General features: G+C 44.3%; 1 protein-coding gene across 2 annotated transcripts in view; it reads left to right on the top strand.

Annotated features, from left to right (window-relative positions):
* Positions 1 to 10,644: 10,644 nt before the first annotated feature.
* Positions 10,645 to 19,356, top strand: part of CDK8 (cyclin dependent kinase 8) — a 154,178-nt gene continuing 145,466 nt past the window's right edge. For both annotated transcript variants that reach the window (XM_054015399.1, XM_054015398.1), the window contains exon 1: positions 10,645 to 11,032. In XM_054015399.1, coding sequence (XP_053871374.1) covers positions 10,905 to 11,032 — 128 coding nt within the window. In that variant the 5' untranslated portion in view covers positions 10,645 to 10,904. The remainder of the gene's footprint in view (positions 11,033 to 19,356) is intronic.

The raw sequence follows: 19,356 nt of genomic DNA, 5'->3' as shown, positions 1-19,356 counted from the left end.
CAAATGTTCCGCAGTCAGACGGAGCCGCCGTGGGCATGCGCACAGGTGGATCTCTTCTCCCGCTGCGCATAGCCTGCGGCTGGCCCGTCTAGCACGTGAGGGAGTCTGAGGGGCGGGGGCTGCAGCCGGGAGGGAGGCGAGGGTAGCATGGGAGCAGGGCGGAGGGACGCGCCTGAGCGCCAGTAGCTTCCTTCCTTTGGTCATTGCAGTATTAGCAAGCTCAATAGGTAGAGTTGCCAACTGTCTAATCACACAAATCCAAACACCCTTGCCCTGCATCCTGCCCCTTTCCTGAGTCCCCGCCCCTTCTCTGATGCCTCGCCCTGCTCATGCCAGCCCCCCATTCCCTTTGTCGCTCACTCTTCCCCACCCTCACTCTCCCTGGGCGGGGGTTGGGGGCTCTGTGCTGGGGCTGAGGGGGTTGGAGTGTGGGAGAGGGCTCCAGGCAGGGCATGGGGTGTGGGCTCGAAGGGAGTTGGGTGTGGGAATGGGCTTAGGGCTGGGGCAGGGGGTTGGGGTCCAGGAGGGTGTAAAGGGTGCTGGCTCTGAGATGGGGGCTCAGGGCTGGGGCAGATGGTTGGTGAGGGGTGTGGGCTTTGGCTGGGCGGTGCTCACCTCGGGCAGCTCCTGGGCTGCAGCGCAGCGGGGCTGAGGCAGGCTTCCTGCCTACCCTGGCCCCATGCCACTCCTGGAAGAGGCTGGCAGATCCCTGTGGCCCCTGGGCGGGGCAGAGGGCTCTGTGTGCTGCCCTGCCTGCAGGCACTGCCCCTGCAGCTCCTGTTGGCCACAGTTCTTGGCCAATGGGAGCTGCAGAATCAGCACTCAGGGCAGAGGCAGCATACGGAGACCCCTGCTCTCACTCAGGGGCTGCAGGGACATGCTGGGCCCGGCCACTTCTGGGAGTGGATACCAGACCAGATCAGACCAGATTACCTGCATGTTAGTATTGTTCAAGATAGGTATTGTACTTATTAGAGTGTGTTTAGCATTTAGACTCTCTGGAATGTTTGTAAGTTGCTGCATGAATTAATTTCACTTGTAATGTCTGTATCATATGCTGAAGGTGATATGTAAGTTTTGCTTTATAACTATAAAAATGCTTGTGAACCCAGTCAGGAGGAATGGTCCTCTGCCCATCAAAAAGGACTCCCTAATTAAATGGGCCATTGTGGAACATAACCAAGTCTTTGTTTAGTGAACAGCCCTCTCACACCCATGAAGGTGCTACTTGCAAGAAAACTCACCCCATCAGCTTGAATGCTGGAAAAAGGGGATAAATCAGGGACAAAAGAAAATTCTTTGCTGTGAAACAGAAGCAGAGATCCCTAGGGTCAACCTGGATTAGCCCTAATAGATATTCAGTGCTGACAGATTACTATAATTCTGTCACCTTTTAAAACCATAGACTGTAACTAATTTGTGTATACATGTTGCCTGCTTTAACCTGTAAATAACACTAAATTCTTCTTCCTAGTTTACTAAACTAAGGATTATTATAGGATTGGCTACAAGTGATGTCTTTGGTGTGAGATCTGAGGTAGAAATTGAGCTGGTCTCCCGGGACTGGAAGCAACCTGAATCTTTAATGTATAGCATCAACTATCACTAGGTCCAGCTTGCCTGGGTGGAAAAATAGTCTGGAATGCCCAAGGGGACTATCTGACTCCATGGTAAGACTGGTACAGTGCTTCAGGAATTCACATTTGATAGTGGGTTAGTGAAATCTAGTTATAGAACATACCATGTGTTTGGGGTGTGTGCCCTGCTATTTGACAGTCTGCCCTAACGTAGAAGTGAGGTTCTTACCCACGAAAGCTTATGCTCCCAGTACTTCTGTTAGTCTCAAAGGTGCCATAGGACCCTCTGTTGCTTTTTGCCCTAACGTAGGCATTCACAATCACAAAGCAGTCCAGACAGTACGACACATTTCCCCTCCCACCCAGGGAATCTACTGGCAGCAGATGGGATGTGGCACTTCATAAACCATATTTATTTTCTTCACCACATTCAGTAGCAATTTGCCACCCTCTCTCAATTTCCTGCACCTGTCGACATACCAAAATGTATCATTCATGAGAATCAATTTTCCATCCAGAATAAAAATCAATGTACCTGCCTCAACATACATAATCAGTCCATTTTCTCCCAGTGTGAATCAATTCTACTTGAAATTCATTACCATCAGTTTTTTCCACACATCAATTTCCCTTGGTCAAATCAAAATGTCTCCTTCCCTCAAACTCACCCTGGGGGTTGCTCCTCCAGAAGATGGAAGAGGTATGTTAGAAGGGTACAGTGAGGAAGTGTAAAGTGTTCCTGGATCTGTCCTGCTTCCTCTCCTTACGCAAAACTCACATTGAAGTAGAAAAGAAAAAGCTACTAAGAAAATTAGTTAAATTATCATAGTTCTATCCCCAGATTTACTGCAAAATTTTCAATTAATTTCTTAATCAGACTGATCTCTCCAACAATACAGGAAAATTTACAGTATTCTCTTCCAATATGCATATGTAGTTTTAGTTATTAACAGAGTTGTTGTAGCTATGCTGGTCCCAGGGTATTAGAGACAAAGTGGGTGAGGTAGTGTCTTTTATTGGGCCAGTTTCTGTTGATGAGAGAAACAAGATTTTTGGGCTTACTCAAAACTCTTTTTCAGAGCCTGAAAGTTCTTCAGTGACCTGAAGAGCTCTGTGTAAGCACAAAAGCTTGTCTCCTTCCCCAACATAAACTAAGCCAATAAGACACTACCTCACCCACTGTCTCTCTAATACATCCATACTCTTTCCCCAGATATTGACTGCAGTGATATTTTCCACAATACAGTACTTTATAGTAGGAGCCTTGATTTTTTTTTAATTTATTATTATGAACAACAAGTTACACTAACCATTTTTCCTGATTGGAAAAAAGTCACCTAATGAAAGTTGATGGAAAAACAGACATTCACTTCCCATTTCAATGCCTTCAGTGCATTGGAGATCACTGAAGTTCCAGAAAGTGATAGAGCAGTATACTGCAATTTATATGCCATGCCTATTGTAATTTTGAGATGTTCAATTTTATGAATTTCTCAATCCCCAATTAGTTTGTAAAATAGGGGTTCTACTGCACTTGGAAAAATAAGTAGTCTATAGAGGGCAGCAAAACTCAGATAATTATGGAGTTGCTGTAGTAACTGTAGATAAACACTGTAAGCACATCTTGATTTTCCCCCCATTCCTCAGAAGGGTGGGGCATGGGCAGGGCAAGGGTGCTTGGTTTTCTGGGAGTAGAAAGTTGTTAACTCTACGCGTAATGTGGAGCAGTTGACGAAGACCAGAATCAAAAACATCAATCTGGTTTTCTTCAGCTTTTGTCAGTACCCAGGTTTCATTGCTATTCATTAGACTTGTAACCGTGGTTCTATAGATCTGCAGCTTTATAGTAAGCTTGATGTCATAATGTCCTCCCAGAATGCTAAGATCAAGTCCATCAATAGTCCCATCGACATCAGTGAGACTACTTATGTGTAAAGTGAAGCACATGCATATGGGCTTGCAGGGTCTGGACCTAAGGCTTTGTCAATAGCATTGTTAAATGTTGTTCGTATTCAATTCTAGTATTTCTAGATGTCTGTTACAGCTGTCCCCCTGCTGGATTCCTTTGTTGAGTGGCTCCCTCCTCCCTCTCTGCTCCACCACAGTGCTCCTCTTCCCCTATCCCCCAACCTCACTCCTCTACCACTGCCTCTCTCTCTCTCTCTCTCTCTCTCTCTCTCTCTCTCAATCCCTTCCCCCACGTGCTCACCCCGCTCCTGCTGCTGCCAAACCTCAATTGTATTACTGAAGTCTAGCATAAAACCCCGCTGGTCACCCTTTTTCTCTGTAACACACCTCACATTTTACATTTAACCACTGACACATTTTTACCTAGAGTTGTTGGTTATTTAACACATTTTACCCATAACTGTTAGTTGGTTATACGCTGCTGTAACACACCCTTTACATAGAAACTGTTAGCTACCTGTTACATTTATACTTCAGTGTTAATTGGTTACCAACTGTATTGTACCCCACTATTGAAACCCCCTATCCTATTTACTAAAAGAAACCTCTCCCCAATTGTCTACCTTAACAAACCCCATACCCCTCACTATTGAATTTTCCCTGTTTTTGCATTTTCTTAATAAAGTTTATTTTACACCCCACCAGTGCAGCAATTGTCCCCCAAGATCCCCTACCTGCTGGCAGGGACACCAGAAAGATGCTAAATATATGCAAGTATCAGTCTGATATGAAGTGCAATATTTTTTTCTGTACACCAAAAAATAAGGAGTGAATGATCGACTGAGGGCCCTCAACTTCCACTGATGTCAGTAGGAGTGGAGCATGTGCAGCACCTTGTAGGATTGGTGTTTAATCACTTAAGGCCAGATTGTGCATTTACTCACATGAGTAGTCCCACTGACTTCAATAGGACTACTTTTATGAGTAGCTGCTTATCAATGTAAGGAGCTCCCAATTTAGTCCAGGGATAGTCGTAGTGAATCATGGGCTAAATCCAGACTGCCAGCAGCTTTCAAACAGACCTTGAAATCTTTTTATTTTTTTTATTTTCTCTGGAGTCTAAACCTTGACCAAGAAATCTGGACTTTGACAAAAACTAATTGACTACCTGTGATCTAGTCCTTTTGTATTTATCACTACAAAGTCATCAGAACACTCCAGTAAAGGAAGTAGAGAGCATTGGAAGAGACACTGGATACAGCATAGGGTTCACTGTGCTGTTAAAGTTTAATTATTTAATAAGTTTAAAAAATGCTTAATGAGAGGAAGGATACTCTGGTTTAGGCACAGCAGCAGATGTGGATTATATTCCCTGTCCTGCCACTGGCTTGCCATTTGACTTGATTTACTTTGCACCCAGGTAATTAGTATGGTAAATATTTGACAAGCCAGAGAGATAGGCAGATGGGCAAATTGTGTGCCAGAGGTGGCCTTAAAGCAGGGGTGGGCAAACTTTTTGGCCTGAGGGCCACATCTAGGAATAGAAATTGTATGGTGGGCCATGACTGCTCACAAAATTGGGGTTGGGATGTGGGAGGGGGTGCAGGCTCCAGGTTGGGGCCAGATATGAGGAGTTCAGGGTGTGGGAGGGGGCTCTAGACTGGAGCAGGGGGAGTAGGGTGTGGGCTCTGGGGTTGGTCTGGGGATGAGGAGTTTGGGGTGCTGGAGGGTGCTCTGGGCTGGGACCAAGGGGTTTGGTGGGTGGGAGGGGGCTCAGGGTACGGGGGTTGGGGTGCAGGGAGAGGCTCAGGGGTACAGGCTCCAGGCAGCACTTATCTCAAGCTGCTCCCAGAAGCAGCAGCCATGTCCCCACTCCAACTCCTACGTGGAGCCACAGCCAGGCAGCTCTGTGAGCTGCCCTGTCTGCAGGCGCCACCCCTGCAGCTCCCATTGGCCGCAGTTCCTAGCCAGTGGGAGCTGCGGGGGTGTCGCTAGGGGCAGCCTGCAGACCAGAGCCCTTGACTGTCCCTACACATAGGAGCAGCAGCAGTGCCATGCTGCTGCTTCTGGAAGCAGCGTGGACTGGGCCCCCAACCCTGCTGGAGTGGGGCAAGCTCCAGACCCCGCTCCCTAGTGGGAGCTCAAGGGCCAGCTTAAAACAGCTGGCAGGCTGGATCAGGCCTGCAGCCCGTCGCTTGCCCACCCCTGCCTTAAAGTCTATGGGAAGCAGGGCTTTGTCGATGCAATGTCACAGGGTGTACCTGCCTTATCACACCTCTTCTTGCCAAGTGTGTGGCACTGCAGTTGCTTCCTGCTTCAGTACTTCTGACTTACTGCAGTAGTGTAGACATAGCTGGAGTTGCATAGCATAAGTTGACTTAGGCTATGTGAATAATGTAGCTGGAGTTGACGTACCTTAAGTCGAGTTACCACAGTGTCTACACTGTGGGGGTCAACAGGAGAAACTCTCCCATCAACTCACCATACTCTTCTCGTCAGGGGTAGAGTACAGGGGTCGACTGGAGAGCGATCTGCTGTCGATTTGGCGGGTCTTCACCAGATGCACTAAATTGACCGCTGGTAGATTGATCTCAGAGCCTTGATCCCAGCTGTAGTGTAGATGTAGCCTGAGTTAACTCACCACAGTCCAAAAGTGAGACAAGTCCCCATCTGCGATATACTTTAGTTGAGTCTAAAACTGTTTCTCCTCTCTCATTTTCTCCATCTGTAATGACTGCAAAATATAGAGGAAATAACTCATAAAGCTAAATGTTGGGTTGTGGTTGGTTGTCCGAGTTATTTGCTCTATACTTAAGCACATTTAACATCCTACTGTCTTTCAAAATGTGTGTCTAGTACTGCTACAATTCAGATCCTCCTTTGTTTAGTGTCCTACTCCAACAGTTAGCATGTATAGGCTGCTAGAGCTCAGCCAGGCTTGTACGCTTCAGGACTTGTGCTTGTAATAAAATTCCCTACATTCAGAAGTCGTTAATGATAATTCCCTGTGACCTCCCTGCTCTGTTCTTAGAACAGAAACTGTTCACTTTGGTACCTGTCTCCACTGATGCACTTAATTCCATGATCAATGCTAAGATTAGTCACTTCTATTTGATAACTAGCTTTATTTAGAGGTGTTGGCCTTTCAAGGAAGGTAATAGGAAGAGGTTTACAAAAAATGTGGGGATGAAAAACACAGTACAAGCCTGGAGTAAAAAGATCATGGGAAGGAGGTTATGAAGAATGGCAAAGGATGGGAGTAGAAGAGGTATGAAGCCCTATATTGAGCAAGACAATTAAGCACTGTCTTTAATACTTTGCTGAATCCATGTATGAATGACAGCAGGGAGGAGAAGACAAAAACAGAAGTGGTAGAGACAAAATAAAAAAAACCTTGTAAATCAAGGGAAGCAGCAATGTCCTCAGAAAAAACATTTTAGACATTGAGTTTCGGGAGCATAGTCATCTCTCCTTAAAAATGGGGCCAAAAACTCCTTTCCCCCCCCCCTTTTTTTTTGGTCATTGGTAGAACTCTGTTGCACTTTACACTTTTCTATGGTTTATTTCAGAAATTTCTTTTCCATGAACTACATGTACTCAAATAAAACTGAAAGGTGACCCTGAAATGTCAGCAGCAATTTTTTGTTGTTAAAAAGATTAAGATATTCTTTCCAATTTAGCTCTCTACTGATAGGAAACTGAAGCACAGAGATGAAGGAGCTAGCCCATGGTCCTCCAGCAGGCCTGGGAACAGAGCCCAGGTCTTCTGAGTCCCAGACTGGTGCTCTGTTCATTGAGCTTTCGGTTAACACATTATGTGTAATCCATTATGAACATCTGGAAACCAGAGCAAAGAGCCCAAAGGTTATAGTGATGATTGGGCAATTTGGATACAAATATTCCAATTACTATGACACTCATGCAAGAGAAACATTTGTAGGAAGACAATATTCTAAACATTCTTTTGGATTTTAATCCTTTGTCAGAACATAACCACATTAAAAACAGAAAGCTTTGACTCCTGCGATGATTGGCTCATGAAAGCGTTTCCAGCTTTAGTGTAAATAAGTAGAACATAGTGCAGATCCCCAGAACTCTATTCTTGATTCTATATCTGTGTTCATATCCTTCTGTACTAAGCATTTTTAGTCAAGGTCTATACTACAAACTTACATCGGTATAAATACATCGCTCAGGGGTATGAAAAATCCACTAAGCAATGTAGTTATACCAACCTAACCCCTGATATAGATAGTGCTCTGTCAGCTTCTCCCATTAACATAGCTATCGCTTCTTGCAAAGGTGGATTAACTGTGCTGATGTGAACTCTCCTGTTGATGTAGTAGCATCTTCAGTAAAGTGCTACACCAGCATAGCTGTGCTGCTGCAGCTTTAAGTGTAGAGCTGCCCTAACTCTTGTCTCCTTTCACAGCTCCTTAGTTTTCAGAAACCCATCTTTATGCCTGGATAACTTAAAAATGAAGGGTTTCAGAAGGTTCCAGAAAATCTAGTGAGTTTTTTTTTTTAAAGGATAGACTCCAGTGTTGTCTAATGGATTTTTTTTTTTTTTGAACTCTTGAGTTATACTTCAAAATGCATTATAACCAACGCGTATACTAAACATAAAATGTGGGGGGACAGTATTATATACATGACCAGTAGAAATGCCAGAAGAGTGGCTAGACTGGACATAGTGCCTATTTGCCACATTCTGATATTACTGAATTTACATAATCTCATCAAAGCCAGTAGAATGAGAGGCTATCTGTGAAGTAAATTTCTATTCAGCATGAGTAAAGGAATCGGGAAATGACCCTTCATTGGCCGAAAAGGCACAGATTTGTGATTACGCATACTCAGGGCCGTCCTTACCCATATATGCAAAGTACATAGCTGTGTAGGGCACCAAATTTCCTGGTGCTCTGCACAGCTGTATGCTGCTCCAGCCCCTGTTCCGGCTCTTCCCTCTGGCCTCTGCCCCTGCCCCACCCCCCTTCCACTCCTTCCCCAAAGCCCATGCCCTGCTCTGCCCCAGCCCCGCCTCTTCCCACCCCTGAGGACTGCAGCAGGGCTGGGCCTGCACTCACTGGCAGCGGGAAGTGCAGCGGCCTGGCCCCAGCTGTGCTGTCGGTGAGCGATGGGAGGTGGTTTTCCCCCCTGCCTCCCAAGCCAGCCCTGCCCCCCTACAGAGGCCTGCCCCCACCCCCCATGGGGTACTGTGTAGGGCCCCAGAATAGCTAGGGATGGCCCTGAGCATACTGCTGCATTTTTTTGGTTGAAATCAGAGACTGTGGTCCAAATTTACCTATACATTTACACATAGGGGTTGTCTTCACTAAAAAATTTAGGTTGTGTTAGAATACAACCTTGAGGAATTGTATGAATGAAAATGTTAAATGTGACTTTATGATTAATATAGACAGGAACTGTCATATTTGACATCTTCCCAGCTGGTGTGGGGTAGATGCTACTGAAACCCTAGTTAACCATAACTAAGCTGACAGTGTTAAATATGATGCCCGCCCCCCACCCTGTCTATGCTGACTGCAAAATCAAATTTAACATCATGCTAGTTAACATGACTCCTCAAAATTGTGCTCTAACCCCATCTAATTTTGCAGTGAAGACAAGTCCCTAGAGCCCAATCCTGCACATAACATAATTCATGGGCTGTCCTATTGTCCCTAGCCTGCAGCACTCCTCCAATTCCTTGCTGACCCTTCCCCAAACCTTAAGGGGAGGCAAACTAGGAAAGGCCCCACCCACATAATCCCAGAGTATCCACAAACCTGAATCTGCAGACCTTCTTCCCCATATCTGAGGCCCCCATAGACTGCCTTGCAGATCACAGCTCCGAGTAAAAATGGGGTGGACATTACTGCCCAGCCCACTCCTCACTGGCCTGGGCTCTGCCAGAGGAGTGCTCTGTGCCCCCTATGCCACTGCATAAGCAGCAAGCCCAGTGAGCCACAACAGGCAGCCAGGCCAGTAAGGACCTGCTGACTATGACTCCTACACTCCAATACTTGATTACACTCTCAAGACTTCAGCGCACTGCCTACATGTCTGAGACACTTTGAGCTTGGCTCTTAGACTACAGGCTTAAGCGTGCAGCACCTCACTGTGACCTGCCTTCCAAACTGAAGCCTCTGGCATGCACACCTGGCCATGATCCCTTTCCCCCTGTAAACTACAGTCCCCACCCCCTCAGCCTGCAGGGCCCCACCTTGACCCCACCCTCCAAACTACAGTCACCAGTGTACAGCACCCCACTGCAACCCCCCTTACAATCATAGACAATTAAGGTTGGACAAGAACTCAGGAGGTCATCTAGTCCAACCTTCTGCTCAAAGCAGGACCAACACCATCTAAATCATCTCAGCCAGGGCTTTGTCAAGTTGGGCCTTAAAAACCTTTAAGGAGGGAGATTCTACCACCTCCCTAAGTAACCCATTCCAGTGCTCCACCACCCTCCTAGTAAACTAGTGTTTCTTAATATCCACCCTAGACCTCCCCCACTGCAACTTGAAACCATTGCTCCTTGCTTTGTCATCTACACCAATGAGAACAGCCTAGCTCCATCCTCTTTGGAACCCCCTTTCAGGTAATTGAAGGCTTCTATCAAATCCCCCCTCACTCAGTCTCTAGACTGAAAAAGCCCAGTTCCCTCAGCCTCTCCTTATAAGTCACGTGCCCCAGGCCCCTAATCATTCTCATTGCGCTCCCCTGGACTCTCCAATTTGTCCACATCCTTTCTGTAGTGGCGGGGGGGGGGGGGAGGAACTGGATGCAATACTCCAAATGTGTCCTTACCTGTGCCCTTCCAAACTGCAGCCCTAGCAGGCAGTGCTCCACTGCGACCACTCTCCTAAATAAACCCCCAGTACTACACCTTGATCTGCCCTAGCTCCTTCCCACTCCAATTACATCTCCTGGTATAACTCACCCCCAGACTACAACTCCCAGCATGCAAAGCGGGGCTTTTAACAAATTCTGTACTATATCTCCCAGCATGCAAACCCCCTCCCCCGCCCCGCGGTGGCGCAATGCATGCCGGCCCCGGAGTTGGACTGGGCGCTCTCAGCCGGCTAGATTCCACGTGGTGCGTTAATCGCGGCTGCTGGGGAGGCGTCGCTGTGAGAGCGGCTTGCGACGCTTTTTCAACAGTGCGGTGAAGCGGAGCTGCCGTATTCCGGGTGAAATACCGGCTGTTGTGCCGTTGCCTGGCTGAGGCGGGGAGGGAGCGGCAGGAGACGGGGCGAGAGAGGGGAGGGAGTTGCCCTCACGCCCGCCGGCTTCCCCCTGGATGGTCCGTATCGCTGGTGCGGGGCCTCCTCCTCCCTGGTCCCTGCGGTGTCCGGCGGCGCGGCGGGCTGTGAGGCGGCCGGAGGCGGCGGGTCCCGGCGGTGGGCGCTGAAGATGGACTATGACTTCAAGGTGAAGCTGACCGGGGAGCGGGAGCGGGTTGAGGACCTGTTCGAGTACGAGGGCTGCAAGGTGGGGAGAGGCACCTACGGGCACGTCTACAAAGCCAAGCGGAAAGACGGGTGAGTGAGGCGGGGGCTCCCCGTGGGTCAGCCCCGGCCCCCTGGTTCTTGTCATCCCCGGGCCGTGCCTGCCGCCCCCCTCCTGCCCCGGCCCTGCTGCCTCATTAACTCCCGGCCTTTCGCCCTGTGTCTGCGTCCTGCCCCGTCCTTGCGGCTGTATTACCCCCCTCCCCGCACCCGCCACCCTGTGTCTGCGTCCCTGCTGCCTCATTGACTCCCCGCCACATCGTCTGCGTCCTGCCCCGTCCCTGCTGCCGTGTTACCCCCCCTCGCCACCCTGCGTCTTCATCCTACCCCGTCCCCGCTGCCGTATTACACCCCCCCCCGCGTCTCTGTCCTGCCCCGTCCCTGCTGCCTCATTGACCCCCGCCACATTCTGTGCCCTGTCCCGTCCCTGCTGCCATATTATCCCCCCACTGCCACCTCCCAGTGTGTGTGCCCTGCCTCGTTCCTGCTGCTGTATTATTCCCTGCCACCTCTCCTGTGTCTGGAGTCTGCCCCCATCCTTCCTGCCTCATTGCCCCCCTTGTCATCCCATGTGTCTGCACCCTGCCTCGTCCCCTGTCTCTGTACTGGCTACCTCATTTTCTCTCCCCCCCCCCCCCCCCCATCACCTTCCCCTGGCTATGTCTGTGCCCTGCTTCATTGCCTCTCCCCCCACCATGTGTCTGTGTCCTGTCCCAGTCCCATGTTGCCTTTCTGCCTCCAGTTCATTGGACTCCAGTCCAGCTCCCTGAGCTGTGCCCTTCCATACGCTGTCCTATCACATCTTGCTTCTCTATACCCTTTCCTCCACTGGCTCCATCCCATGCTGCCTCACTGTCCCCCTCCTATTGTCCCCCCACACCGATATTCCCCCATGACTTCCATATCCCAATAGCCCTCTGTTTGTGTGCCCTATCCCCTCTTCTCTGCCTTGCACCCTTAATATTGTTTCCCCTCCTTCTGTGGCTGTATCTCTTTCTTTTGGCCTTAACCATCTCCTTGTTCCTTACTCTGTCTCCATCTGTCATTGTTAGGAACAGTCACAGATGAAAATACACTTTCTCCTAACCTTAATGCTGGTGTCTCATATTAGTACTAGCAGCTTTTGAGTGGAAAATTTTCTTTGGATGAAAAAAAATCCATATAACTTTAAGGTCTTTACTTCAGGGTAAATGGCTGTACATTAGAAAAGCCTTAGTCTGCCACCATCTCTATTGCGGGATTGGATTTAATTTTCATGGTGGGTTTGTCTCTGATTTATTATTGCTAGTCACCATTTTGAGTGTTCTTGCTGGTTGCTCCTATGATTGAAATCTTAGTCTTTGAAGGGTTTTAAAACATTTTTGAAGATCTATTTTTATGACTGATTCATAGTACAGTTTTTGGGAGATGGAGGTACAGGAAAATGGAGTGATCTGTAAAAAATTGTTGAAAGAATACATATGGCAAACTCATTTAGATTTATTAATCCATAGCAAAGCATCACTTTTTCAATAGCACAGCAGTAGGAAGTGGAGAGCAGGAGATATGGGAAATGCAGAGCTCAGTATTCTCGCTGTTCCCCTAAATTTTAGCAATGTTTGGGTTGTTCCCTTTATCTTAATTCTCATCTCTGATTTTCTCTTTCTCTTCCTCCACCCCCTTGGGATAACTTTATTAGTCTGTCATTGGTAATTTTCCCATGAATGTTATGATGGTGCATTTTAACCATTTAAAGTGACAATGTTTTTATATTCAATAAACTAACTGATAAAAAAACTTGCTTGCCAGTTATGGGTGAAAACTTATTAGGCTTGGTTTTATGTACTTGTACCCTCATCTGAATGCTAATGTCATTTAGGGTGACCAGAGAGCAAGTGCGAAAAATCGGGACGGGGTGGAGGGTAATTGGCACCTATATAAGGAAAAAGTCCCAAATATCGGGACGGTCCCGATTTTATAGGGACAGTCCATCTGGTCACCCTACTGTCATTATTACATAGAGACCTTTATGTAAGGGAAACTGCTCACTCTCTAATATTTAATTTTAAAGAGAATTTTAAGCATGCTTAAAACAACCTTGGCATAATCATTACAGTATCTGTTTTGTTTTCTGGTGTGGACCACCTAATAAGTTGGTTATTTATTTTTTAAATTAAAAGTCTGATCCTGCAACTCCATATTACTCTCAAAAACAATCCTTTCTTGTGGCATTAGTCTTACTGGACTTTGGAAATAAGGGTCCGGAGGATCAGACTCTATGTTCCTAGTCCTCTAAATGTGCACTTGCTTAATGTTACTAAGATGAGTAACTGTTGACTTCAGTAAAGTTAACCTTTAAAGCCTAGGAATATGTGGTGAAAATTTTACTATGAAGATGATTTGAAAATATTCAAATCTAGAAACAATGCAAAATCTTGACAGCTGTAGTGGAAATATAGGTGAAAATTATTTAACAAAGTTTTAATCAAGTGCTGTTCCACTGTTTTGGATATGTATTGTTTAGCAAACATTTCTCAAGTTGGTGGTGTGTTCTTTTCATGGATATTTTTAAAAGGAATGCCAGTCTGTAGCCTCAAGAACAGAGCCTCAGGTGTTGAAGGGTAATTGTAACTAGTTTCTGTGTTTACTTTGGAATTTTTTTTGTAGTCTTTAAGCATATTGGAATTCTGCAGTGATAGGAAATTTAAAATTTGATACTACTTGTGATGCATGTTTTAAAAGTAGTATTTTCAGCAGAATCATCAGTCAGTGTGATGACATTTAAGAGATTACTGTCTGGAGTTACTGCTGGCTGTAATATCATTTGTCTAATTACATTTGTCCTGAAATATGACTCAGAATAAATGTGCATTTAAAAAAAAGTCTAGCTAATTTTATTCAAACATGGTCTTTAAAACAGGATTTTCTTCATGACTGTTTATACTTGTATACACTTTGAAATTCCCAGTCCTCAGAAGAAAAATTATAAAGGTATTTGACTTATTGCTTTATACACTTTTCTAGCTTGTTCTATTGCTGCCTTTTTTCCTTTCTTTCCTCCCTTCTCCCTCAAAAGAAAAAAAAGCCTTTGAAGTGGCTCATTGATTTGCTTTAGTTGCTTATCACATGGTAGAATTATAAATATTCAAACCAATGTGTAATCAGTGTTCTTCTTTGCTGGGATTTGGGAGAGGCAGGGATTAATTTAAATATGAAATATGACTTTTGTTGTATTAATTTAATAAAAGGAACATTGTTTTACTGGCATAAATGTGCAATTGTACGAATCTCAGTATTTTTAATTCTGGGCATTTTCTGAAACTAAGAAAACTAAATATTTGGGAACTTATATATATATTTTTAAAGATGTCTAAGTTCTCTGCATATGGATGCCCAGTATTTTCATGAGTAAGTACGTTATAAAAACAGCATGAACACATTAAACAGAACTAATTTTAATAAGCCAACGTATAATACTATACATTTGAAGGCTCTGGCTTGAGTTTTTGACATCAATCTAGTAGTAGCAAAAATGATCTGTTATATTTAGGGCACCTTTCTTCTAAAATGCTATGACAGTTGCTTCACCAATCATTCTTACTGACCGCTTTCACAGTCACTTCTGAGGTGAAAAATACAGTTTAAACAGCAATATATCACAGCCATAGGAAAGGAATTATAAAATAAAAATCTAGTCGGATCTAGGATCTGGATCAAGATAATATTTTTAGGTAAGCAGAATGTAATAACCTTGGTGTCCTAACCAAATGCTGAACTTCTCTACACTCTGAAAAGTGTCATGGGCTCTCTAGTGAACTTTATGAGGTCAAGTTAGGTTTTATGCCACATCCCAGAGACAGCTACTCTGGCTGTGCTGTGCCCTCTGGTATAATGTGTGAGGGCTTTTGTTCAGGACTGAGTCAGTCAAGAGATTATCATTTACTGAATCACCAGCATCTAGTTCCATGGAGGTTTCTTACATAAGTACTGACACAACCTGAACCTGCTTAGTTTGAGATCATCCAAATAACAATCTATGGTGGTACAGCCAGAATTCCAGATATGCTGTGGAATCCATTGTCTGCTGCAAAATTTGTATTCAGAACTGAAATTTTCATATTTAAAAAATAAGTTTGCAGCTTTCATGGCTGCAAGGAATCTTCTGAATATAAACCAAAACAGGGTTGTTTTCCTGAATTTTCGAAGCTACAAACGGTTATGTTTTTGTTAACTCTGAAATCCAATGATAGCAATTCAAATGTAAATATTAATTGTTTCTCTGCTAATGTCTTAGCAGAAATAACAAAATAACATGTTCATTTGTAACTATTTAAATTACAAATATTGGGATGGGGGGCATTGGATTGCTAAATTGGGGATCAAACTTCAAGACACCAAAATTTTAAACTTCATAAATTAGGTATAATCTGGTATGAAGTACATAGAAAGCTATGCAGGCTCCTTCTTTTCCAAAAATGTCCCCAGTTCCTAATAAACCTAAATCCCTCCTCCAAACACCGTCATCTCATCCACACATTGAGAGAGGCAGAACTGCAGGGTATGTGGCTCTGTGTGTGTAACTGGAAGTATTTCAGAGAATGCTACCATGGAGGTCCTGGACTTTAAGCCCTTTCCTAACAGCTTGAATTTGGTCTCTGGACCCTCTCTTCTGCCTTTCCCCATGTCACTGTTACCTGTGTTTATCATGACCACCAATCCTCCCCAGCACTGCATATCTTTCTAGATGTTTCAAAAGGTCCACCATCTTTGCACCTGGTAGGCAATTCACCATGCAGTTCTCCTGGTCATCACAAACCCAACTATCTATATTTCTAATAATCAAATCCCCCATTACTACTGCCTGTCTCTTCCTAATAACTGGGGTTCCCTCCCTCGGAAAGATATTTTCAGCGTGGGAGGATACCCTGACATCATCTGGAAAGAAGGTTCCAGCTATGGAATTGCTTTTCTCTGCGCCAGCTTGATGTTCTTCCTTAAGGCTTTCATCCTCCTTAGCTCCTGCAATTCAGCCACTCTGGTCTCAAGAGCCCGTACTCAGACTCTGAGGGTCATGAGCTACTTGCCCCAAATGAACTCACATGTCCACAAGGCAGAAAATCATACATTCTGCATTTAGAGCAATAAACTGGTTAGCCCTCATTCTGCTGCTGGAATTCTGCCTGCTTGAATTAAACTCTGTTTTTCCCCTCCTTTTCCTCAATTTTTTTAGGCTCCTATAGTATATGTATGTCTCTCTCAGGACCCTGAAAATTTCTGAAAGCCTATTCTGTGTGGCAAGGCACAATTATGTTTATGTAGCACTTAATGAAAATGTTTCTAAATAATCAATTTACAAAGAGAAAATTTGTTTATGATTAGAGTAAGAACTATGAAATATAGCCATTAGGCTACATGTAGTAATTACCTATTTAAGTGTAACAGCAATGAAATCCATTGAAGGCAGTCTTGAAATAAAGCAAAATCTGGTGTTTTTATTAACTGCTTTCTTTAGTCCTCTCTTTTTGGGGAAAGAGATATATATTGTGAGTGGAGTTAAGCAACCTAACATTTTCTTAATCATTGTTCTAATTTAGGACTTGCAGTGCTACTCCTCCCCCCTCCCCCCCCAATGGAGGCAGCACAGCAACATTTTTGTTGTTGTTTTGTAATAGTTTCAGCAGCTGTAACTTCCAGCGTGTATTAGATGTCATTTATCTTAGGAGTGTTAACTTAACTAAAGTTAAAAAGAGAGTATCTCATCTGGGTATATCAAACTTTGAAAATATTACCAATTATTTCCTGTCACCCAATCAAATCCAATATAAAACTTCTTCATGAAGGTCTGTAGGAATTGCATAAGGAATGAGATGGTGAATAATAGGAGGTATTTCTTATTGTTTGTATAAATCAGTGGTTTGGCCTCATTGTAATACTGTGTGCAGTAATAGCCATCCCATCTCAAAAAGGATATTGGGGAATTAGAGGGAGTGCAGAGAAGAGCAGGAATGTTGGAAAGCACGGAAAAAACTCTTGTATAAAAGAGTGAAAAGATTGAGATTGTTTACCTTAGAAAAGTGATGAATGAGGGGACATAATAAAAATGAATGAATGGTGTAGAGAAGGTTACTTGCCCTTACTGACACAAATTTACTCCTTATTTCCAGTCTGAATTTGTTTAGCTTCATCTTTCAGCTGTACCGGGAAGGTGAAGATTTATTTTGAAGTATAATTGTTGATGACAATGAACAAGTATTCTTACACAACCTGGTAGAAAAGAGGTTGAATTTTCAGTTAAATGCTTCACGTACAGCATCTGTAATTGCTGAACTAGAGCAGTTGAGACTGCAAATTACAGATTGCAAGCAACGCATGGAAGTTATAAAGTCAGCAGGCAAACCTGCAGCATTTATAACTCCTGTGAACCAGAGTATAGAATTTACAAATTCCACTTGTTTTGCCTGCTATATATGTAAAATGTGCATCTCTTCTAATTAAAATTAGAATATTTGTCATGGGTTTTTCTGTAATTTCTGTTACCATAATAGCTAAACACTTCCCAGTTAAACTAGCTTTGCATAATGAGGATCCTAGTATATTTCATGGAGCTGTCTGCTCTCCTGTAAGAGGTTGTGCTCATAATATACTTCTTTCTTCTTCCTCACATCCTCTCACCCCACTTATTCTGTTTTACAGAGTTTTTCTCAAGGAGGGTGTCATAACTATAAAGGGAAGGGTAACAGCTGTCCTGTGTACAGTACTATAAAATCCCTCCTGGCCAGAGACTCCAAAATCCTTTTCCCTGTAAAGGGTTAAGAAGCTCAGGTAACCTGGCTGGCATCTGACCTAAAGGACCAATAAGGGGACAAGATACTTTCAAATCTTGGGGGGGAGGGAAGGCTTTTGTTTGTGTTCTTTGTTTGGGAGTGTGTTCGTTCTCGGGACTGAGAGGGACCAGACATCAATGCAGGTTCTCCACATCTTTCTAAACAAGTCTCTCCTATTTCAAACTTGTAAGTAAATAGCCAGGCAAGGCGTGTTAGTTTTACTTTGTTTTCTCAACTTGTAAATGTACCTTTTACTAGAGTGTTTATCTTTGTTTGCTGTACTTTGAACCTGAGGCTAGAGGGGAGTCCTCTGAGCTCTTTAAGTTTGATTACCCTGTAAGGTTAATTTCCATACTGATTTTACAGAGATGATTTTTACTTGTTTTCTTTAATTAAAAGCCTTCTTTTTAAGAACCTGATTGATTTTTCCTTGTTTTAAGATCCAAGGGGTTTGGATCTTGATTCACCAGAAGTTGGTGAGAGGAAGGAGGGGAATGGTTAATTTCTCCTTGTTTTAGATCCAAGGGGTTTGGATCTGTATTCACCAGGGAATTGGTGAAGGTTTTTCAAGGCTTCCCAGGGAGGGAAAAATTGAAATGGTGGCAGCGGAACCAGAGCTAAGCTGGTAGTTAAGCTTAGAAGTTTTCATGCAGGCCCCTACATTTGTACCCTAAAGTTCAAAGTGGGGATCCAGCCTTGACAGAGGGTCCAAAGGCACTCACTCTGGATCAATCTGATCTTCTCTAGAAACTTGCCTACAGCCTTGCTTCCTTACCAAAAATTTGTATCTTGGTTCCTTGTGTGGTTCATTTTGGCTTTTTTGGTTTGTTGTCCCAGAGGAGTACAGCTGTACATTTGAATATTACTTCTGGACTAGGGAGTTTTTTTTTAAAACTAGAGTTTAGTAAAACTGGGTATCAAAAAAACACAGCTTTTTCAGTCCCTGTTGTTGTTGAGTCCTTGTGGAACATCCCAAACTCTGCTGCTGCAGTCATACCCCCCTCTCTGGGGCTGTTTCCTTTGACCTCCTCAGACGACCTTCAGCCCTTAAGGGACGGGGGACACAAACATAATCCTGTCATTCACTTATGAGTGCCTCGTGTATAGATGAAGAGACTTTTGATGCAGCTTGTTCCTGGTTTGAAGTTCATGATCAAGGACTTCATCTGGTAATGGAAGCCAGCATAGAGAGAGGAGTATGGGGATGATGTGTTGAACAAGAGCCTCAAGTACCCATTTCTACTTTATGTTCCAGATGCATTAAGTTGAGTAATTCAGTCTGGAAGTTACAGATGCATTGACCACAGCGACCAGATTCTCCTGTGGGAAATAATAGACAAAGTTTGCTAGGAAGAAGTCAACAATCCCCTTGTTGTTGCCTGGTATTCTAGGTCAAGTTTCATTAACAGGGGTTTGGTGTATTCAAAATCTACTAAAGGTTGCTCTCTAAACTTTCATTTAATAATTTAGGGTTTTGTTGATTGGATGGTAGGAATATTGTAACTGATGCAGTTCTTGAACATTGGCTTTTGTTTCATATGATTTTTTTAAATC

The sequence above is a fragment of the Malaclemys terrapin genome, chromosome 1, assembly GCF_027887155.1.
Source record: "Malaclemys terrapin pileata isolate rMalTer1 chromosome 1, rMalTer1.hap1, whole genome shotgun sequence".
NCBI classification, from domain to species: domain Eukaryota; kingdom Metazoa; phylum Chordata; order Testudines; family Emydidae; genus Malaclemys; species Malaclemys terrapin.
This window is presented reverse-complemented; position numbering and strand designations above follow the sequence as displayed.